The sequence below is a fragment of the Corvus brachyrhynchos genome, unplaced genomic scaffold (genome assembly GCF_000691975.1).
Source record: "Corvus brachyrhynchos isolate BGI_N302 unplaced genomic scaffold, ASM69197v1 scaffold376, whole genome shotgun sequence".
Taxonomy (NCBI): domain Eukaryota; kingdom Metazoa; phylum Chordata; class Aves; order Passeriformes; family Corvidae; genus Corvus; species Corvus brachyrhynchos.
In genome coordinates this window covers 239,838-255,067 of record NW_008238966.1, presented here as the reverse complement: position 1 = coordinate 255,067, position 15,230 = coordinate 239,838, and the positions used below count along the sequence as shown (strand labels likewise).

Below are 15,230 nucleotides of genomic sequence, written 5' to 3'. Positions count from 1 at the left end.
AGCCGCTGTGCGTGACCAGTAACCGGACTCCCTCCTCGGTCAGGAAGCAGCTCTTTGCCTGCGTCCCCAAGACGAGCGCTGCAGCAACAGCCATCTCAACTGTGACGAGCACCTGTAGCACTCTGCCCTCAGCTTCCTCTGCCCCCCCAAACAACGGGCAAGTGCCCACAGCGTTTCTGCCATCTACTGCTCCGCAAGCGCAGCATTCCGCCCTGAAAGCGGACTCGTTCTCGGCTGTCTCAGCACCCAAGGAGAAGGTGTCGACCCCCGAGCAGCCACCCACAAGCACGGGCACACCAGCTTCAGTCGCAAGCAGTTGCAGTGTGTCAGCCAGCAGCAGCTCAGGAGGCACTGAAACGCGCCCAGCGAGCAGCCCCGCACCGCTCAACAACGCCCAAGATGAAATACTGCCAACCAGCATGTCTGAGATCAGCCCTTCCATGTCGATGCCTTTTTCATCCAGCTCAGAAACTGCTCCTTTAAGTTTAGCATCGCCCAGGTCAGTTGTTGCAGATAATCAGGACAACAGTAACTTACCTCAAGTAGCTGTACCAGCACCTCGAGTTACTCACAGGATGCAGTCCAGAGGTTCTTTCTATTCAGTGGTACCAAATGCAAACCTCCATCAAGATCCTCAGTCTATTTTTGTTACGAATCAAGTTCCTTTAACACCTTCTCAAGGTCCACCCGCTGCAGTGCAGCTTTCGTCAGCCATGAACGTTATGAACGGTTCTCAGATGCACATTAACCCAGCAAACAAATCATTGCCTCCTGCCTTTGGGCCAGCAACGCTCTTCAATCACTTTAGTAGTCTTTTTGATAGCAACCAGGTGCCAGCTAACCAAGCATGGGGAGACTGTCCACTCTCTACCCGAGCAGCAGCTGACCCATCTTTCACTGTTCAGTCTACCTTTCTGAGTAACTCTGTGCTAGGACATGTGGAAAACGTCCATCCCGACAACTCCAAGGCTCCTGGTTTCAGGCCACCTTCCCAACGGGTTTCAACTAGTCCTGTAGGTAAGTCATTAAGAGCATGCACTGGACAAAATTATTTCTTCAGCCATTGCACTTTGATCATCATAGTGGTGGAGAAGTAGTCAACAAATGACAGTTGGAGAATGCTCATGTACTGAGGATGGCCTGTTTTTTCCGAGTGCTTTTTAAAATGTTGGTGATTTTTTTTTCTTCAGCTCTTCTAGGCTGTCAGGTGTTGGGAAGATTGCAGGTGTTGCATTGCTTGTCCTCTGTGTGAGACAGGAATGTTCCCACCTGTTTGTAGCGTAGCATCGATTTTAGGGTTTGGGTTGGAATGGAACGCAGTGTAGGGTGACACCAAACCTGAGGACCCCTGGAGGTTCCAGCTGCAGCAGTGACTGCATGCAGGTGTTCCATATTGTATGAGATTCCAGCTTGACTCAGTGAGGGTGAACTCTCTGTGCCTTTTGATTCTTGATATGGCTCTGGGATTTTAATAAGCTTACTTTGTGGAGCTTACTGATGTGCTGCTGCATGGGGTGGTTTATTCAGAAGTTCAATATAGCAGTACTAGCACATCTGGATTTATTTGAATGGGTTAGGAACACTCACGTTGAGCTCCCTGCCCTTGCTGTGCTCTGCCTGCAGGATTTTTGTCTTCTCAGTGCTCAAACTGTGTTGCAAACAGCACTCATTTGGTTGGAAGGGACCCTCAAGAGATCTATTCTGTGCCACCCCTTTGTCCTTGCCATGATGACTGGAGTGCCCTGGAGCTGGGTGTCTGGAGAGCCTTGCTCTGGAGTCATCCTTACCCTCACAGTGTGTGTTGGGTATTTGGGCTAAAGCTTCAGGACTTGAATGCTGGGCTGGGACAAGTCAAGTAGTTCAACTTTCAGATTAAAGGAGAAGGGAGCATTTGGAAGATGTGATAGTAAGGAAAGAAGATCTTCAGCATTCCCTTTCCTCTCAGTTGCCTGACAAATGCGCAGGACTTCTACAAACCAGAGCACTTCTCTCTGACTGGCTTTAACCACAAAAGTGGGGGGTGTTTGCTATGACTGTAGTTTTCTTAATTGTTTCATTGGGGCTGTATAGCTCTGCAAAGTGAGGGCACACCTGGAACTCTGTGCCATGTCCAGTCTCAGCATAGCAAGCAGAACCAGATGTGTAAGATAAAGTAACTGGACCTTGTTCATCAGAGACTGTTAATAAAGAGCTGACAGACCCCCAGCAGGCTCCAGAACCACTTGACAATGGCTCAGCTTTTCCTCTGCAGAGCTCTAAACTGGGGTTGGCTGTTGCTGAAATAATTCTTGGGGAAGGAAACTTACAGCAAATGGGATCTGCTGATTTCCCTGATGATGGCATCCTGCATGTGCAAACATGGCTGACTGGGACTTCCCACAGCACCAATTTTGCTGTTCCCTTATGTTAAGATCATCTGCTTGTAATGGGGGAAAAATTCTTGTATTTCTACTTTATATATCCTTTCATACTTTATATATCCTTAAGTGACTGTAAGTATTTAAAAACCAGTGTAAATCTGTTTCTGCCTTTAGAAAGGTTAGGTAGATAGCCAAGGAGAGCTCGCACAGTTGACTTTGAGGGAGATACGTGTGAAGTTCAAAAATATTTGGACAGAACACACTTCTTCTGAGTGAGGATTTGATTAGGATATTGCAAAGTGAAGAAAAACTGAGAATAGGTAGTGTACTGCTAAAATTGTGCCTGGCAGGAGGCGACTGATTAGTCAGGTCCTTGGTTGATTTGTTTAATGTCATTTTACTTCATGCTATTTTTGATCACCTTTGTTTCAGAACCTAAATGTCCCAGGAGGAGGGGAGTTAGGGGAGCTTGAAGACAAGAGGGTGTTTGGAAGGTGTGATAGAGAGGAAATGAGTGAGTACAGTAGGTTGAGGACTTCTACTGCCTTCCCTCAGAGCCTAAGTGTGGTGTGTCCACCCCTCTCATTCACCAGCTTGTCCCAGGGGAATGGACCTTGTCCTGTGCTCAGCCCCGAGGTCGGTTGAACTGGGGACTTCCATGGCTGTTTCCATAGGGCTTGGTGACAGGGTTCGTGAGATTTTGAGAAGGGGGCAGAAGGGTCAGTCACTGCTCGTGCTCTGGCCAGCAGCAGCACAATGGACAGGGAGCAGCCAGGGCCTGGCCTGGCAGTTCCATGTGATGAGAGGGGTTGGTAATGGCCTCAGAGCAGGTGGACGCCCATCCTCTGATTTCAGCTGTGATTCTACACCTGAGGGGGCAGAGGTTTGCAATTTGTGCCTCTCTTGCACAGTGGGCCCAAGGCAAATTTTTCCACCAATCAACATTTCTAAGGGATCACCTCTAAATTGATTGGGTGAAGATTTAATGTAGTTTGGTTGTGCACTAAACCATCTTTTTCTTAACAAGTTCTCACCTCAGGGTGGAGTTTGGGTAGTCTGCTTTTCCTGCTCATGGGTAAGCTCAGCTGCAGCTTGAGTTTTCTCTGATTCACCAGTTCCTTTGAGGCACAGATGTCTCTGCAGATCTCCTCACTGGCTGTGGATCCCTTCTGGAAATGGCCTATTTGTCTCACATTTTTAGATCTCGTGTCCTGGCAGTTTGCAGTTGAGGGCAGGCTTAGCCCAGCCATGTGGGGAGGCTGTGGAGAAGACCAAAAAAAAAAAATCTACTTGTTATTCTGTGCTCTGCATTTTAAGGAGTTTGGGACCTTGCTTCTTAAAAGGGGTCACAAACTTGAAATATGCCAGCTTAGAAAGCAGCACATGAGTGGGGAACTGCAGGAAATGGCTGGACTCTGTTTCACAGAGTGACCAAGTGCTGTGGCCCTTTCTCTAAAGGTGCGGGTAATGTTGCAGTAACCAACATCTGCCTGGCATCTGTGATAGACTGAATTTTGAGCAGAGTTTGTGTGAGATCAATACACTCCTCTCAAAAGCTCAGTTATGCCTTCAGAGCACGATGAGGAGTTTGAGTTCATAGCCCAAGTAACTGCAGAGTATGGTATTGCAGAAGATTAGAAAACCTGATTTTGTTGGTAAGTACACAAATAGGAAGCTCGTTATTGCACTTGGGATTTGGTAAGTTATTGTTCAGAGTAGCCATTTTTAATATCGAGCTAAGCTTTTCATCCACTTTTATGAAAGACAATGTTAAAAAGTGTTCTTTGTGACCTGACTCCTCTGGATTTGTGCATCTCTGGCTGTCATGCTCCCTTCAGCCCATGGAGCATATCCAGCAGTGCTGAAGTGGTCTTGACTGTCCAGTCATTGCACTTTACAAGCTGTGTATCCAAAAGCTGTGTGCCCATCGTCCTCCTGAGCCATCAAAAGACAGCTGGGCATCGCTCTCCTGCAGGAGAGCTGCTTTTGTCACAATCCCTGCCTCTTTCTCTTTTTAGGAACCCAGCTGTGCCCCTGAGTGGCAGCAGCTCTGTTACCCTTCTGTCTGGGGCAGACCGGAGATCTTGTGTGGTTTGCCAGCCAGCTGGCAGTTTGTGTTTCGGTGTATGGTGGAATTGGTCCCCATAGGGGCCTTTTGGCTGCCACGTTTGTGGATTGGCCACAGTGTCCAGTCAGTGGCTCCACAGCAGATGCCCAGGGAGAGCCCTGGGCTGCAGGTGCCACCATCGGCTTGTGCCAGAGCTCTGTGCTGGAGCCCAGCTGCAACACCAGCCAAACTCAGGTCAACCACACTGCAGTCACAGGCACTGGCATCCTCCTCAGAGCCATGGAGTCTGTGCTGTGACAAACCCAGGGAGACTGTCCTCCCATGCTGGGGGTCCCTTGGCTGAGCACCCCATGTTCCAGCAGTGGGGGGGGAAGATGTGTTTCTCCTTGGCTGTAAGGGGGACTTCTCTTTTTAACCTTCGGGCTAGTGAGAAAAGTACCTCCTTCAAATCCAACAAATCACTTCTGTCCATGTGAGCAGGTTGGATCTGGCACTTCTGGAAGGAGTAAATCAGGTTGACTTGGTTGATAATACTGGGGGAGACGACCTGGCTTTCAGGAACTATCCAGGTACTGAAAGGTGCCCCTCTAGTTTCTGACCTAAGGCACTGCCTGGCAGCACTGCTGTTGGTGGTGGGGTGTATGTAGATACAACCTTCAACCTCACTCTGCAGCAATATAGGCTGGTCCTGGTTGTGGTCATTTTGAAATGTTTAAATGGTTTTGAAACTAATCTTGTTTAATAGGCCCTTGAAACTAAACCCTAAACTCAGGTGAACTTACGGCCATGCCCATTTCTGCTTTCAGGTAATAACTTGTGATAAGAGCTTTTACAACGTTTTGGAAAAGTACTTAAAAGCTTTGGCTTATTTAAAAAAACCTGTAATTCACCCTTGCTAGTAATTTTTGTGGGACTTTGAACTCTTTCTTCATCTCTCTCTCTTCCTCTCACACGTCCCTGGAGGAAGCAACCCCCTCCCCTGTGGTGCTGTGCCACATCAGCCCTGTCTCTGTGGCCACAGCGTGCTCTGACTGATCTCTCCATGAAGGTACCTCTGGGATGGCAAAGCCCATCCTGCAGAGAACTGCTTCCCTGGTGCTGGATTCCCCTGGGACTTTCACAGAGCCCTGTATCCCTGTTGGATTTGTTTGGCTTTTTATAAGCAAAGATCGTGGCCACTCCCAGCTTTCCTGCTCTGCCCTCCCTGCTAAGATCATTTTCTTTCAGTGACCAAAGGGATGGCTGTTTTTGTTAAAACTTGAGGCCAAACCAGAGAGCCTCCAGAAATGCCTCTGCGGTTTCTAAGGGAGAATCGTGCACCTGTAAAATGACCTTACCATGTGCAGATGCCCCCAAAGGTGATGAGATGCTTTAATTATATTTGGAGCACTAGCTTTCTCTGGTGCTTTGAAGCAGGTTCCCAAAGAGAGATATTTAATCAAATTTATGTTTATTTCAGGCTTACCCTCTCTAGATCCATCCAACAGCTCTACAACTTCTTCTTCAGGTCCTTTGACAGGCTTTTCAGCAAACATACAAGGAGCACGGGTTTACCTTCAAGGGCCAGCGCCTGTTGGGACTCCCAGCTTTAACAGACAGCATTTTTCACCACATCCTTGGACAAGCGCAACAAATTCATGTAGGAACTTCATGGGTCTGTCTTAGTTAACTATAAATTCATAGCTATTGTCTTTAGTAGATTTCTAACTTGAGGGGAACTTACCCAGTAATGCACAAAATGCTTTCCAATTGCTTTTAGCAGCTGTGAGGATGGCGTGCAAATCCCAAGCTGTGCTATTTTGTGGGTTTTTTTCCCATGCCATTAGTTCTGGTAGCATTACTAAAGGCACATTTGGGCAAAAAAATGAGTCATTGTAGGCTCTCGAGAGGAGAGGGCATGGAGCTGTGGGGGAGTGGAGGTGATTACACCAAGCTAAAGATTCCCCTCTAAGTAGTACGAGTGCAATATTAGGTGAAAATGTCATGTTTGCCATGGTTTGAAGTTATACTTGCCTTTTTTCTTTTTTTTTTTATTTTTTCTTTTTCTTTTTTTTTTTTTTAATTGGAATCTGGAATTATACTTAAAATGTTCCAAAATCGTTAAGCATCATCCAAGGTAACAGTGGATTTTCCTCCTAATGGAAAGAACATGGAAGTAGCTTTACAGAAAATATGGGTCTTTGATTCAGAATCTTAGCTAAAGAGGTTTTTCATGTCACTGCATGCAACTTCATTGCCACTCTGAGTTTAAGAATCAAAATGTTTAAATGAGTGCTCAAAGGAAGTTGGATTTCCCAAGGAGAGTCAGTGACACTTCTGAAGTTGGCAGGACTTTATGCTCTTGGGTCACATCTGTGGCTTTGGGAAGCTGTCTGATTTCTCTTCTGCTGGAAGTGGTAGATACCAAAACAAGGCTGTTTCAATATTTATGGTATTTTGGCTGATGTTTTCACCTCTTCCTGAAACTCTTCCATGTTTCTTATTCTTTCTTGTAATTAATTTAGATACACTGCTATGTCATGAGAATGTCATGATTCTGATGGCTGAAAGCATTTGTGTTATAATGTTGATTTTAGAGTTAAAATAATTCCTAGACAGAATTTCTGTGAAAGACTTGAAGAATGCTTTCCAAAAAAGCCTTTAAAACATTTTATCATTTGCTTTGAGATAATATTGGGGAAATAAATGGGATGGCAATTATGCTTGCTATTTTGTGTGTAATTAAGCAAGAGAAATACTCTTTTCAGCAGGTGAATCTCCTATTCCATCAGTTTCCTCAGGATCATCTTCGCCCCTCTCAGCTGCTTCTGCACCTGCTAATTTGGGCCAGCCAAAAACGGGTAACACCAATCAAGATCGAAAGGTGCCCCCTCCCATCGGGACAGAGAGGCTCGCCAGAATCCGGCAGGGAGGCTCCGTCACCCCTACGCCCTTGGGAACCAACTTCACAGCTCCCGTGGGCCACAGCGGCATCTGGTCCTTCGGGGTGAACAGCGTGTCTGGTGAGTGCCTTGTACAGCCCCTGGCAAGGACTGCGTTTGAAAGGAGGGCTGGAGAGGAGGAGGAGTAAGGCTCCACAGTCTGTACTCCCTGTAGTACCTCCTGAGGGGAGAGCTGGCGTCAGTGTGGGAGAGCACAGGTCAGTGGAAACGCTGTGGTTTCCCCTCCTGATGCTCGCCCGGCCTGGATCAGGTCACGGGGCACATGTGAGCCTGAAATGGTGCAGAGACCTCATATGGAGTCCTCTGAATGATTCAGAGCTTAAAGTAAACAATTTCTATCTGTTAAGGGGCCTGTTTCCAGGCCTGACTGTTGGCTCTCTCTGTCCAGGTTTCTCTCTTGTTTTCCACTTACGTTTTACAGTGTCAGCTGAGGTGCAGCTGATGCACTCAGGGACACAGAGCTGTGGATGCTGGGTTTTGCACTGATTTCCTTGTGACTCTTGAACAGTATGGGATAACTTCTGTTCCAGGCAGCCTTGGTTCCCAAAGAATTACTTTGAAACAGCTGAAGTTTTACATTCAGTTTCCTGGTAGTTGGATTTTGTGGAAAGGAGGAAGTGCAACGTTTGAGGTGTAGAGTGTTTCCATTGGTAACTTTCAATACAAACATTTGAGTCCTGCATTTGTTACATGCTTCAGTGAAGCCCTCCCCGCTTTGGTTAACTTGTGTCTCAGCATTACCATGTCTTTTCAAGAAAAGTTTGTATGTGCTTACAGGTAGTGTTGGGAGCTCTGTTGGATTTTAGGCATTTTGCAGTGGACATGTGGAACTCGCAGTTTGTGGTAGTCCCCATCTTCTCCACCCTTGTCTGGATACCTGAGATCCCTCTGTGGCTGTGTGTTCTCAGGGTGCCTTTGGGTGGACTTAGGTGTGTGCAGCTGCTGAGTTCTACTCGAGTGTCTGCAATGAATTTAATCAGCCATTTTTAATCTCTTTGCAGAAGGCTTGTCGGGTTGGTCTCAGCCTGTCATGGGAAGTCACCCAATGCATCAGCAGCTGTCGGACCCGGGCACGTTTTCTCAGCATCAGCCAATGGAGAGAGATGATTCTGGAATAGTGGCTCCCTCGAATATTTTCCACCAACCTATGCCAAATAGTTTTGTGGATTTTTCTAAAGTAAGTTACAGAGAGTTGGATTTATGAAATGATCCAGGCCTGACTTTGTTGCATCTCCTGTTCTGCCTGTTCACACTGTGTGTGCCTCTGCTGCCACTGCTCGTCACCCCAGTCCTGAACCTTTTTTCCTCCCAGAACTGACCAGAAAAGATGCCCAAGCCTGGAGGCAGATCTAAACAAAGCCAGAGTTTGTAGGTTGCAGATATTCTCTGGTCAGCAGCTGAAGGCCTTCATCACTCTCCAGTGTTTTGTCTCTCTGAAGCTCAGTTGCCTGGAAATGTTTCACAAAGCTTGCTCAGCTCTTGAGGCTGATTACAAGTTTGTTTAATGCTTTCAGCACAAATCATGGCCCCAATACCACCTAGCTTCCTTAGGGAGGTGGCAGGAGGAGAGGACTCCCAGAATATTCAGAAGGAGCCATAGCATGTGCTCTTGGCATCTGATGGCAAAGCAGCAGCCATTCACACACAGGAAAAGAATTCTCCTACTTGCAAAAAACTGCTCTGTAATTTGCTTTTTCTGAACAGGCAGAATTATTTTAGATGGCCATTAAGAATTAGAGAAAAATCTTCAACCCAGAGTGTGTTTGGCTCAGTGCAGCCCTGTGTGCACCGTGGCTGTCCTGAGCTGCAGAGAGGAGGGAGCACTGAGGTCACAGTGTTCAGCTGCTGGCCTGGCTTTGTGGGCTTATATAAAAACTCTGTGGGTGCTGCAGCCTCTGCTAGGTGTAAGTTCAGAAACATGGCTAAGCTGGCTGGAATCTCCAACTCTGAAGTCACTGTTCCATAGTCTGCCCTGCTGTTCCCTCACAGTGCTGAGATTCCTGCCATTAGTGGAACATTACCTATGGAGGTGACCTGGCCCTGTCTGCTCCTACAGCCACCCTTCCCCACATCCTTCACCAGTGCTCTCTTGTCCCCTCAGGGCCTGCCCATCTCCATGTACGGCGGCACTCTGATACCCTCACACCCCCAACTGGCAGATGGCCCAGGAGGGCCCCTCTTTAACGGGCTCCATACTCCAGATCCTGCCTGGAATCCCATGATCAAAGTTGTCCAGAACTCAACAGAATGTACTGATGCTCAGCAGGTAGTGTGGCTGCCTTTTCCCTCCTGTGCTTTCCTGGGGCTTTATCCGGTGCTGTGATACTCAGTTTTGGCTGGGTGACACGTTTGGATTTTTCAGTTCTTTGAAACTAGGATTGAGATTGTTTGCATGACTTTTCCCTACTCTGTGTGTGTGTGTGTTCATAAAATATCCACGGCGTTATCAGTACCAAACCTTCCAGGTAAAACGAGCAGCATTTCAAGACTGCTCAGCCAGGTAATGGACTGTTACAAGTGAGAGGGTTTGTATCCATCCTTGCAGGTTGTCAGTCAGACCTTGGCCAGAGCTGGAGAACTCCTGCCTTTGGACAGTCTGGTTGTATTTGGAGGGAAGCCTTATGCTCGCCCTCAGTGGTAAAACACTGTTAAAGGAACCTTTACTTGTTTTTATAATAGATTTGTCTTTTTATTTCTTGCTGTAGATTTGGCCTGGCACCTGGGCACCTCACATTGGAAACATGCATCTCAAGTACGTCAACTGATTTAAGGGGGTCTGTCCTTTTTTAGCCTGGTTTGGGAATCTTTATGACCTTGAAGAACCCTGGGGATTTTTTTCATGTGCCTAACTAAGCGATTTTCTGTGGGCTGTAACAATGGAATCTCAATTGCCCGTTGTATAAGAACAAATTGACTTACCTATACAAACTGATTCTGTTCTCCAGTTAGTTTAGCCACTTCAAACTTAAAAATCAGACAAAACTAGTGCTTTTGGCTAAACACTACTGAATGCTCCTTGTATGCAGCAGAGAACTAGCTGATGACATGATTCCGACCTTTTAGGGTGGTAAATACCTGTATAATTGTTTACAGACTTAAAAGGAAAAGCTGAGTAAATTTCATGTCGTATAGTGGCTCTACTTTATGTAGCCTGTATTAATGTGAAATATTTACCTGAATACTCAATAAAAGGCAAACAGCATTTATAGGTTGTGTGTGAGAATTTTGGAAAGGGCTGTATGTTATTGTCCTCAGTAGCTGCTGCTGCTGTGCCCGGTGATGCATCTCCCCAGAGTGATGTACTGAGCACGTGGGTGCAGTCAGGTTTGGGAGGGTTTGGAGCCACAGATGTCTGCAGAGTCCTTGCCCTTGCCACTTGTGAGCCTTTTATTTGTGTGAACCTGCTTCTGTGTTCTGGTTTTTTCCTTCTGGATTAGTTCTGCTGCTTCTGGCACTTGCAGCAGGTGGTCGCCTGAGAGATCAGGTTTTGATAGGTGAATGCAGGGTTCCTTCATCTGCCCAGAAGAGGATCTTAGAAAAGTGCTTCCCACTAGAGGAAAATGTAATAGATTCAGTTCTAAGCTTCTTGTAATGCTGTAAATCTGCTAAGAGCTCCTCAAGTCCTTTCTGTGAGGAAGAAGAGGATTTTTGCACGCTGCTTAAGATGAACATTAATTCCTGACCCAGTTCTCTACTTTCTGCACTTGGACTGTGCCTATTTCTGCTTTTGCTTCAAAGTGATGCAGTAACTACATGGAATGTTGGATCCATTCCTTAAGCAGAAAACTCCAGTGCACATAGTGTCTAATCTAATGGATCAGTCTCAGACTAGGCAGAGACTTCACCTTCCACCTTCTTCCACCTTATCCAGACAAATCCTTACATGCAGCAGCAGAGTTTCCCCAGAAAAAAGATAAAGAAGTACTGAAAACTCAAACTGCACAAGCAGCATCCAAGTACCACAGGCAAATCAGCCTTGGAAGCACTACTGGATGGTATATTCAGATATTTTTCTTGGTATTTGAGGATGAAATGCAAAAAAAATTTAACTGCTGCTGCCCCACTGGTAGTGCCAACACCAAAGGAGATACAAAGAATCAGTCACAGAAGGGTTTGTGTTGGAAGTGGCCTTAAAGATCACCCAGTCCAACGCCCTGCATGGGCCAGGGACACGTGTCAGCAGCAACTGTATTGAAAACAAGCAGTGTTGTGGTGCCGTAGGTGTGTGCTCTCGGGGCGAGGTGCAGAGGAGGGGTAGGGTGCCTGCTTCTATGGGTTCCTTGGCTGCAGCAAGCAGTGCCACCTCCTCCTGCCCCATCCTGGAGAGCCAGTGTCTCCCCATCCCGGCTGCAGCTCCAGGGCGGGTGGCACAGTCTCTACTCTGTGATACCAGGGGAGAAGACCCAGGATGGGGATGGGGATGGGGCTGGGGCTGTCCCTGGAACAGCCTTGGCCACGTGTAGGCAGCCTATGCATGGGTCCCTTGCTGGGTTCTCCCCTGTGCAGCTCCTTCCCTGGGGACACAGGCACTTGCTCTGGGCACCAGCTCCAAGTGGCCCGAGCAGCCTCCACTGAAGTGGAAAAGGGAACCCCAAAGTTTTGTAGGAAAATCCTGCTTGAAGTTCAGACCATCACTGCCCCACGGGTACTGGAGGGCAGAGGCAGGGACTTGTGCTTCTGGGGAGTGGGCTGGTGGCAGTGCCAGGGGGCTGGTGAGTGCTGTGCTGGTCCCTCAGGGCGGGCTGGCTGGATCCAGGGAAAGCACGGGGGCAACGCCAGAGTTCGTGCCCAGCCGAGTTCACCAGCCCTGGGTGGCAGGGCTGCCCCAGACCTGTCCTCTTTCCCCCTTCTGACGCCCTGGGTCAGCCATTGAGCAGGTCCTTTTCTTTGCTGTCTGTCCTTGGGGAAGCATGTGCCTCATTCCTGAGCTGGGCATGTTTGGGCAGAGCCACATGTGCCCGCCCTGCGGGCACTGGCTCCATCGTGTGCCTTCAATTAAGCGTCTCTGGGGTGAGAGAGCCCAGCCCGGTGCTGTGGGGCTGTGGCAGGCACGGGCTGTGTAAGATGTTTGTGGTGCCGAGCTGGAGCTCCGGGCTCACCCGGCACCTTGGGCAGCAGCTCTGGGCTCCTGGAACCCTGGGCTGCACCCACTGCAGGGAACTGGCGCTCGGCTGCAGGGAGGGAGGGGCAAGGGATGGCAGGGTTGCAGACGTGGCACACAGGCTCTTGCGACCTCAGGCGTTGCTGGCAGGCAGTTGGAGCATGGGGAGGAGGCAGTGTTTGCCCCAGGTGGACGCTGCACACCCAGCAGGCTGGAGGAGGAGGCGTGCCATCGAACCCAGCTGTTGTCCTCTTGCAGGGAGCAGCAGGTGGCTGGCTGAGACGATGGGAACGGGGTCCCTAGGGTGCCCACAGTGGGATACCCACCCCTTGCTGCTCCACCCTGGAACAGGGCACCGCACTAAACTGTTGCTGCCTGGCCAGCAGGCTGGGGCCTCGCTGTGTGCCCCAGGACTGGCCCTGCCCTCCAGGCAACACAGGAGTGGCCTGTGTTGGCCACCATGGGTAGCCCTTTGGAGGCTGGACACCATGTGCTGCATCTTGCAGAGCTCCAGGAGCCTGAAGGGGAGGAGTAATGTGGGGAGTAGCTGCTGGGCAGGATGGGCGTCACAGGCGCTGCCTTGTGGGAAGCCCCATGGTGGCTCCAGACGTATCCATGAGCCATGGCCGAGCACTGGGTCCCACCCCCTGCTCTGGGCTGAGGTGCTCAGGGGCGGGGGGGGCCAGGGCCAGCAGTGCCTGACAGCCCCCCGCTTTTGGCAGGTACCCGCATCATCTGCGACCGCAAGTTCCTGCTGGAGTGCAAGAATTCACCCGCGGCCAGGACCCCTCCCTGCTGCCTGCCCCAGACCCCCGGTGTCACATCCCTGGCCCAGTCCAGCCTCGTCAAGCTGGAGGAGCTCAAGGAGCGGAATGAGAGCGAAGAGGCCATGCCAGGTGAGCAGCCCAGGGCCGCAGCCCCTGCCCATGGACCACCTTCCAGGGGCATGGGACAAGGCAAGATCCCAACCTAGCCCCAGTTCCAGCTCCTGCCCCCTTTGCCTGCCCATATCTGCCAAGCCAACCCCACCCTAACCCTGGTCCTGTATCCATCCATGCCCTTGCAGATCAAGACCAGTTTGAGATGGACATCTGAGTTTCCATCTCCCCGTCTCCAGGCCATGGCTGGGCCTGTTCCTGGGCCTCGTGGAGGTGCTGGCACCGTGACCAGCTGGCTGCAGCCCTCTCTGTTGCTGGGGATGGACGTGTGACACCTCAGGCTCTAGCACAAGTGGCTGGTGCAATTGCCTAGGAGCTCATGCTTGATCAATAAACACCGTGAAACCCCTGAGCTAACCTGGTGTGTGTCTTTGTCAGGGCTCAGCGGGGTCCTTGCCCCCGGGGAGGGACGGTGAGCAGCACCAGGAGGGTGCAGAGGGTGACACTCAGGTGGGGGGTGGTGAAGGCCTGGGGGTCTGTTCTCAGCTGTGGTGGAGGCAGCTGGTGAGACTGCCCTGTGAACATGGGGGGAACAGCACAGTTAACACCTGACTGGGCATGTGTCTGTCCCTGGACCTCCCTGTCCCTGAGGTCACCCAGGTCTCTTGGGTTCCAGACTCAGGTCTGAGCTGTGCCAGAACAGCAGGAACCCAGATGGGAGCCGGGGCTGTGGCTGCAGCACAAACCCTGGTCATGCCAGGGGCTGTTGGCACATTGGCCTCCCCAGCCAGCCTGGACCCCTCCTGCAGCAGGGCTGGGCTCTGGGGCTGCTGTAGGCCCCCCACTGCCAGATGAGGGGCCAAGCTTTGCCAGCCAGTGCAGCAAGGACAGACAGTATTGCCTGCTCCAGCCAACTGCTGCTGATCCTTCCCTTGACATCCTGTTGGGTAAGAGCACCCTGCCAAGGCCCAAGCCCCTTGGCAAGCCTGATGAAGCAGCCACGGCCTCACCCAGCAATTCTATCTCCTGCTGACCCCGGGGAGACGCAGGACCAGTCAGTGCCAGAACCTCAGGCAGACTGTGGGAGAGGGCAGGTTGGTGCTGTTTATTAAACATAATGAATCGCCACTAAAATGTCGCAATGATTAAAATCCCCTTTTCCTGGATGAGGATTGGGAGGCAGAGGGGGTGCCCAGACTCCCTCCAGCAGCAGTGGCCCTGGGCAGGGGCTGCCCCGGTCACAGTCCACAGCCCCGTCCCTGGTGTCAGGGCTCCTCCTGCCCCGGCTCGGTCGCAGTCTCGGTTGCGGGCTCAGCTGTGGGCTCGGATGTGGGCTCGGTGTCAGCGCTGCCGTCTGTTGTCTCTCCGGTGGGCAGGTCCCGCGTCTCAGCGATGAGACGCTTGACGCCCACCATCCACTGGCTCACCTCGTTCACGTGGTCCACCATAAGCGAGCGGTGGATCTCATCAGCTGCATCCCAGTGCTGCTGCTGAAGCTCTGCCAGGACAGGGGACCCCATCAAGGGCACAGAATTCACTGTCGCGCAGGTGCCTCTGCCCCAGGGCCTGCTGCTGGTGCGGATGCAGCCCCCCTTCACCCCATACCTTGCACCAGGAGGCTCATCCTCTTCCTCACTGGTGCCGACAGCTTCCCCTGAGCCCATGCGTCCTCCAGCACTGTCAGCCGCCGCCCGATGTCATTGCACACTTGTTTCTGGAAGCAGAGGTGAGCTGGGAGCGAGGGGATGTGCCCCCACCAGCTCAGGGGAGCCCCCGGGGCAGGGGAGGCTCTCTTCCCCCCTCAGGTCTCCTGGGAACAAGCAGCCCCCGCCTGGCTGCCCCGGCTGCCGCCCCTCCCGCCCCGCGGGGGGAGAGGGGGGC

At 50.7% G+C, this 15,230-nt stretch overlaps 2 protein-coding genes across 2 annotated transcripts in view; one reads left to right on the top strand and one right to left on the bottom strand.

Annotated features, from left to right (window-relative positions):
- The window catches only part of LOC103618726 (ankyrin repeat and KH domain-containing protein 1), a 114,564-nt gene extending 100,798 nt beyond the window's left edge, over window positions 1-13,766 (top strand). Inside the window, 8 exon segments of the mRNA XM_017738670.1 lie at window positions 3-1,017; window positions 5,888-6,082; window positions 7,176-7,430; window positions 8,372-8,547; window positions 9,472-9,636; window positions 10,076-10,122; window positions 13,194-13,367; window positions 13,538-13,766. Coding sequence (XP_017594159.1) covers window positions 3-1,017; window positions 5,888-6,082; window positions 7,176-7,430; window positions 8,372-8,547; window positions 9,472-9,636; window positions 10,076-10,122; window positions 13,194-13,347 — 2,007 coding nt within the window. The 3' untranslated portion in view covers window positions 13,348-13,367; window positions 13,538-13,766.
- Window positions 13,767-14,428: 662 nt separating this feature from the next.
- Window positions 14,429-15,230, bottom strand: part of LOC103618725 (amyloid beta A4 precursor protein-binding family B member 1) — a 6,269-nt gene continuing 5,467 nt past the window's right edge. The window contains exons 9-10 of the mRNA XM_017738669.1: window positions 14,955-15,147; window positions 14,429-14,847 (exon numbers count right to left, since the gene is read on the bottom strand). Of these exons, the coding sequence (XP_017594158.1) occupies window positions 14,615-14,847; window positions 14,955-15,147 (426 nt within the window). The 3' untranslated portion in view covers window positions 14,429-14,614. The remainder of the gene's footprint in view (window positions 14,848-14,954; window positions 15,148-15,230) is intronic.